This window comes from Macrotis lagotis, chromosome 1 (assembly GCF_037893015.1).
Source record: "Macrotis lagotis isolate mMagLag1 chromosome 1, bilby.v1.9.chrom.fasta, whole genome shotgun sequence".
Classification (NCBI taxonomy): domain Eukaryota; kingdom Metazoa; phylum Chordata; class Mammalia; order Peramelemorphia; family Peramelidae; genus Macrotis; species Macrotis lagotis.
In genome coordinates, this window is record NC_133658.1 from 643,324,489 (window position 1) to 643,331,206 (window position 6,718).

The window sequence follows — 6,718 nt, forward strand, 5'->3', positions numbered from 1 at the left end:
TGAACTGAATGATGAAGGTTAATGGCTTTGGGATGAATCATTCTCCCTCTTTAGATTCTGGTTTTCTCTTCTGTAGAATGAGGGAGTCAAACTAGATGGTCTCTAAAATCTCTTTCAACCTTTTCTCCTACGACAGCTAGAGAAACTAATTCCAGAGGGTTGAAGCAACATTTTCCTTTCAAGTTCACTCTTCCATAGCACCTAGGTCGTTGTAGTGGCACAAATGTCTTTCTTGGCGTCAGATACAGCAGAATTTGAATCCAGGCTCAGACACTTGCTAGGTGTATGATCCTGAGCAAATCACTTAACCACTCTCAGCCTCAACTTTCTGCAAAATGGAGATGATGATTCCTAACTCTTCAGTTGTGAGGATCAAAAGAAATATTATATGTAAAATGCCTTGCAAATCTTAAAGGTCTATATACATTTTAGTTATCATTGCCCTTCCCCCTAAGTCCCTCTTATCCCCCCCCCCCAAGATAACAACAGCAACCCATTCCAGAGGCTTGATTTTATTGTGTAGTTTTGTTTTTCCAATTCTAAATGCCATAAACAAGCTGTGGAGACGATACACATGATCACAGGACAAGACAGCAATGCCAGTGGTTGTGGGGAGCTGGGTTCTGGTTTTTTAAGATCTCATTTCATGAAGATTGGCACCATTTATTGGTCTTTCTCCCTTGTCTTCCTCAGAAAATTCTACTGTGAGTCTGTGATGTCACCAGAGAAATACCTGAGCATTTCAATTAATAGGGAAGAGGGATAGGAATATTTTAGAAGGACTGCTGTCTCAGGGACATGGCTACCACTTAGACCTATACCATTAGCTCACTGTCTAGTCTCTTCAAACAAGAGGCTTCCTTCATAGAGAAGGATTCAATGAGTCTGACTTGTTCATCAACTTCTGGGTTTGAATTCTGGTAACTTTTGTGAAAGAGTGTGTGTGTGTGTGTGTGTGTGTGTGTGTGTGTGTGTGTGTAGGGGGGGGAAATGGGCAGAAGATGATAGGATGAGGAAGATGGATATACTGGGAGATTTACCATCCCTGTTTTTCCCCCTAGAGCCCTTTCACTAGGGTAGGATGCAGAGATTAGAAGGGGCATTCCTCAGGAAGTTCATTTTTCTCTCTCTGCCTCTTCTTCACCTCCATCCTCCTCACTTTTTAAGTCCTTCTGCATTCTCTGCTAGGCTTATTGCTAGAGGGGGATTTTCTGAAAAGGGTAAAGATGGAGGCATTTCCAATTGCTCTTCCTGGTGTGGTTCTTTCTAGCTCTATAAGGATAGCATGGCAGGTTTGGGAAACCTAGAATCTCTATCTCCTTAAACTCAATAATGGTTCCAATGTTTTCCCATTTTGACTCCTGACACATGACACCTCCCACATACTGCTTCCCCTGTATCATTCTTGGTCCTCCTAAATTCAGGCAGGGACAGACCCCAAGACCTCTCCAACCCCCATGCCAACATGTATATCCTCTTTGGAGCCTCTCTTGAAGTCATAGCAAACAGTCCTTGCCAATCCCAAAGCAGGCTTGATCTCTCCTCTGTCCCTGGTCTCTCCCCTTGCTCCCTGTTTTATAAACTTCTGAAGGAAAGAAAAGAAGAAAAATAACCCCAAACAAATCACAGAAGCAGCCCTGGAATGACAAATACAAAAATGCAGCCGGTAATACCAGGTAAAGGGAGTAAGGGGTTCGAGGTGGCAAGGAGGAGGAGAGTAGGTGGATGATGGCATGCGGAACTAGGATTCCTCTATAGGGGTGGGTTCTCTGCCTCCTTTCACCCCCCAGGGTTGGGGGGTGAAGTGGGGCAGCCAGCTCAGAGAGAGAGAGAGAGAGAGAGAGAGAGAGAGAGAGAGAGAGAGAGAGGACTCCTGGGGTTTGGCCTCATCTTTTCTGTCTTCTCCATATCCCCCAGCTAATCACAGGCATTCAAAATCTGTGGCCTGTAGGAGGGGGAGGGAGAGCAGCAGCAGCAGCAGCCAGGAAGTGTTCTGGACCAGCAGGCTCATGACCCCACAGGTTTGCAGTTTATCTGATGAGAAAGAAGAGAGCAAGGGCATCATGGAAAAATGGAGAGGATGGGGAAGAGGGAAGAGCTAGACCCAGCTGTAACTTGGAGTAGCATGTGGACACTGTCATGCATGGTGGGACATGCCCTAAGCTTCAGATCTGGTATAGTTGCTTCCCCTCTTGCCCAAATAGGAACACAACTTTCTAGAGAAGGAGAATGAAGAGATCACCAAAAGGATTGGTCTCTTTGGGCAATGAAGATACTTAATGATTACTGAAAATGGTTACTGAAATTAAACTGAATGTGGCAACAGTTAATAGTGGCTTTGGGAAGGGGGAGAAGAGGTGGCAGAATGGACACTCTTTCTTGATAACAAAATTCCCCTCCGTCTCCTTCCAAATTCCAAAGGACTCCTGGGTGTACTTGTTCCAGTTGAAATCAGACTGAATAATCCTTTCCTGAAATCCCATAAAACTGTGTTGACCTGAGAATCCACCCAAGCCTGTTTGCCAAGTCCTGCCTATCCTACTTCTGTCCCAGGGTTTCCATTATTTATTTATTTATTTATTTTTTTGCTCTAAAGAAACCACTCCTCCCCAAGTTCATTAACATTCCATTCAGGGGCTTTTTTTGCTGGTCTCTGGGACTCTCTTCTGATTGTTCCACTGTTCCCTTTGTACACCCTCCCCATCCTCCTAGACTTTGGGATTCCCCTCACCTTTGTAGACAGTGATGTTCTTGCTGACAAGGGAGTTGGGAATCCCAGAAGCTCGCAGGTCACAGGCATAGATACCCTCATCTTTTGGGGTGAAGTCTTTCAGAGAGAGGGCCATATAGTTATGGAAGAGGGAGAGGTTGACTCGGTTCCGGTAGGCATGCTCTGGCACTCCAATTGTGGAGTTCAGCACATGTTTGTATTTCTCCCGGGTCAGGCTGAACTCATATTGAAGTGGGGACTTGGTGTTATTTTCATAGCGGCAGTCTACCCTCAGGTTCTTGTCCACCATACAAGCTGTCAGACTGGTCACCTTCTGTCCATAGGCCACCTGCAATACTGGTAGATACAACCAACCATCCCTTATTGTGACTTGACTTGGGATCTCCCAATAGCTGGCAGTAAGTAGGAATAGGGAGTTTATAGAGAGAAAGGGACCCTGGATGAAATCTAATTCTTCTCATATTCCTTATGAAACTCCACACCCTCATTCTAAAAGAACAGAAACATAGGGCTGTTGTTTTTTGTTTTTCTGTGTTCCTGGGAATGGGCAGGCAGTGGAAAGATGTGTGAGGTGTAAGTCATGTAAGTTCCATGTAAGCCATCCACCCCTCCTCACATGACCCCTGAAGAATTACGCCACTTGCCCTGTCTCCCCATTAGGAGATATCATCCTGTTTATGGATTGAATTTTAGGTTTTCTCCACTGAGAGAAGTCCCAATGAGACCAACCTTCCTTTAGGTAGAGAGACTCATCCCCACAACCCCTCAATCTGTTACCTGTCAACAGGACAATGATGCCAATCTTGGGACTCAACATGTCAAGATGAAGGTACAGCCTCAGGTACAGTCAAAGTGTCACCAGTCAGACACAGAGGCACACCTGAGAGAAAGATGATAGTCATAGAACTATACTCACTAACGGGGAGGTCCCTTATTTTGTAAAGGTTTACATGGAACTTTGTAAGCTGTTTCAATACAATAGCATATCATTTAAGCTTCACAATAGTAGAGACAATCAAGATATAGTACAAAGAACACCAGGTCTGGAGTCAGAATTTCCAGGTTCTCAGCTTCTGGTTCTGATAATTACTGCTCATGTGACCCCAGGCAAGTCACCTATCTCTAGATTTGTTCTTCCTCTGTAACATGGGAAGGAGGTTGGATTTTTAAGGTTCCTTCTAGCTTTAAATTTGTGATCCTAGTATCTCCTGCCTAGTGGTTCAGAAATTTAGACAGGGAGTGGCCGGGGCAAGGCCAAATACCAATTTAGTGAAAGAGGGAGGGTATGAACTTAGGTTTTTCTTTTCCCAGGCTTGCCATCCAGACCACTGAGTCTATATATCCATCAATCAATCAGCATGAATTTGGAAGGGGGCATCTGCTTGTTCTAGGTTCTGGGGACACAGTCTTTGCCCCCTAGGAGGTTATGCTCTATCTTGGAAGACAGTATGTATAAATGTAAATATGCTCAAAGTTTCTAATTTTTAAAAATACTTGTCTCCTGTCTTATTAGTGAGTGGGCTAGCTTGATAGCTGGTTTTCTCTCCAGGCTAGAGGAATAAGTGACCTGCTTATAATGATATATATGCATACTATATGGAGGGAAGAGGTTAAAGATAATTACAGGTATGTGTATATGGGAGTTGCTAAGGGTATTTCTAGATGCACAGTTGAGAATAAGAGGATGTGTGTGTGTGTGTGTGTGTGTGTGTGTGTGTGTGTGTGTGTGTATGAAATGTACTTCCAGATTTAGGTAGAGGCTATTTTTCCAGCCAAGGAAAGATCCTCTGATCCCTTTCTCTTATCTCCGCACGCCCCTCCCCTCTTTCCCCCAATTTCCCCCCTTCGTGTAGTTTCCCAGATTTACTCCAGGGGGCTCCACCCTGCTGGCTTTGCGCCCAATCTTCCTAGTGAGAATCAGATGAGCCGTGCCTAATCCGGTTTCCAGAATTGACCATCCTCAGAATATCCCTAGGGCATCAAACATCCAAGCCAGTCTTGGCCATCGAGGACCGGCGCCAAGAACGCACGTGTGTGCCCTTGGGAGTGGTGAGTATATCCTATGGGAAATGGAATGGGGAAGGTGGGGTGGGGTGATCAGGTGGAGTGATGCACGGGAAGGGGAAGAGAATCTCTGACAATCATGAATACATCTGTGTTGGAGAGCTGGGGACACCCAATTGGGGAACCAAGAGTTTTCATCTCCCTGGTCCTCAAACGCTGGGCATTATTAGCTTTTAGCATCTCAAGTGTAACTGTGGGAGAGTGGAGCAAGAAAGGTGAGAATGATAAGGTTTAGGTAAGATGGCCAGTTTTTCCTGAGTCTGATTTTGGGGGCAATGGGTGGGGGAGAGAAAGGGGTAATTTTGTGGGTTCAATCTGCCAAAAAGAGTAGGGAAGAAGGGGGCGGGAGGAGAGGCAGGAAAGAGAGAAAGAGAGAGAAGAGACAGAGACAGAGAGAACAGTGCAGCAGAACAAGGGAGGAAAGATGAGATGAGAGCAAAGAGGTAAGATTTTGGCAGGGAGGGAATTGGGGGATAGGAAGGGCAAAGAGGAAACAGATGAGGGAAGGAGAGGGAAGCGGAGAAAAAGGAGTAGAAGGCGGGTTGAATAGGTTGGATTAATTTTCTCTCCCTCCTAACCTAGCTCTCAGGGAAGTCTTCTGCATTAGGACCTCCAGTGCCATTAGCTCTCCATCTTTAGCACACTCCTCCTCTCCCTAATTCTGCATCCCTCCCTTCTCAGACTCTTCAGTCTTCTCCTCCCCCTCCTCCCAGACTAGACCCCTCCCACTTCTGCCGGGCTCCCTCCTCCGGCCCCTCCCTCCCGCCTGCCCTCTCCCCTCCCCCGGCACTGCGGCTCAGCTTCTTCCCGCACCGAAGGGTGCTCCCTATTCCTGCAGCTGGTTCACCCGCAGAGCTTGAAGTCTGCTAGGCTCAAATCCCCGGGTTTCTCATGAGGGAGCCTCTGAGGATCGGCGATCCAAGCTCCCATTTCGATAGGAGTTTGAGATATGAGGTGTCTGTTAAGGACCGGGGAGAGGGATTGCGAGCTAAACAAGGTCAGGGACTTGCCTATACCCCCCCCCCCCCGCCCCAAGCTCCCCCCCCCAACCCCCCAGGGCTTGTCCAGTTCCCCGCGATTGGGGTAATTCTCTTTTGGCTGGTAGAAGGGAGGGGACTCCAGGTTAAGCAGGAGACTTCTCTCTCTCGGGCCTCCCTCCCACCTCCGCCAGCCCAGGGCATTTTAACCTTCTGTCCTGCCACCTTCTGTCTTTCCTCTGCAGCGACCTTCCCTGCTATGCAGCTGTTCAGACTCCTGTCCACCTCGCCAGCCTTCCGTGCTCGCTATTTCTCTGGGTCGCCCCGCAATGCACAGCACCCCCATTCCTAAACCCCTGGGGTCGTCCAGGACTGTCTCCTTCACCTTGGTATTCCCCAGGTAGAGGAACGAGCAGAGGTTGCTGCCCAGGGAGGGACGGCTCAGGATTGCAAACTCAGGCTACGCCTCTCTGGCTGCCCCCTGCCCCCTAGAATCATCCCAAAGCTGGAGCTGGGCCCCGTCCCGTAAGCCTACCTGTGGGCCAAGCCTCGCCGCCGCCTCCGCCTCCGCCACCGCTTTCTCAGCAAGATGAGAGGGTGTCGGAGAGGTTGTCCGTAAGCCTCAGAACGGGGCTCCGAGCCCGCAGTTTCAGACTGGGGACTAGAGGGAGGGGCAGAGAAGCTCCACCAATCAGCTTCTAGATAGGGGATTGACTGGGGTGGGGGTGCAGGGACATAGTTGGAGAAGAAGGGCTTGCGAGGGAAGCGGGGGTGGTGGTGGGGGTTGCTAAACCGCCCTGCGGGAGAGCAAATGGTTCTGCGGTTGTTTAGGATAGACCCACCCAAGATTGGGAAGGAGAGAGTCCTGAACATCTTCCATGTCTCTCTTCCTTTTTCCCCTTCATCTACTCTACCCTTTCCATTTTTTTTTTCCAGAAGGCTTCAA

General features: G+C 48.1%; 1 protein-coding gene across 1 annotated transcript; it reads right to left on the reverse strand.

Annotated features, from left to right (window-relative positions):
• Positions 1-496: 496 nt before the first annotated feature.
• On the reverse strand, positions 497-6,413 carry THY1 (Thy-1 cell surface antigen). Its single transcript, XM_074215269.1, has 4 exons — positions 6,308-6,413; positions 3,509-3,611; positions 2,732-3,067; positions 497-2,034 (listed from the first exon to the last, which is right to left on the reverse strand). Exons 2-4 carry the CDS (start codon positions 3,546-3,548, stop codon positions 1,922-1,924), a joined length of 489 nt encoding a protein of 162 aa, XP_074071370.1. The 5' UTR covers positions 3,549-3,611; positions 6,308-6,413; the 3' UTR covers positions 497-1,921.
• Positions 6,414-6,718: the final 305 nt, after the last annotated feature.

Bases quoted from the DNA above. Each gene is read 5' to 3' on its own strand.
- THY1 (XM_074215269.1), bottom strand. From the start codon at position 3,548: ATGTTGAGTCCCAAGATTGGCATCATTGTCCTGTTGACAG. The intron at 3,068-3,508 runs GTAACAGATTGA...TGTATCTACCAG, and splicing joins CATCATTGTCCTGTTGACAG to TATTGCAGGTGGCCTATGGA. The intron at 2,035-2,731 runs GTGAGGGGAATC...CTTTCTCATCAG, and splicing joins GAACATCACTGTCTACAAAG to ATAAACTGCAAACCTGTGGG.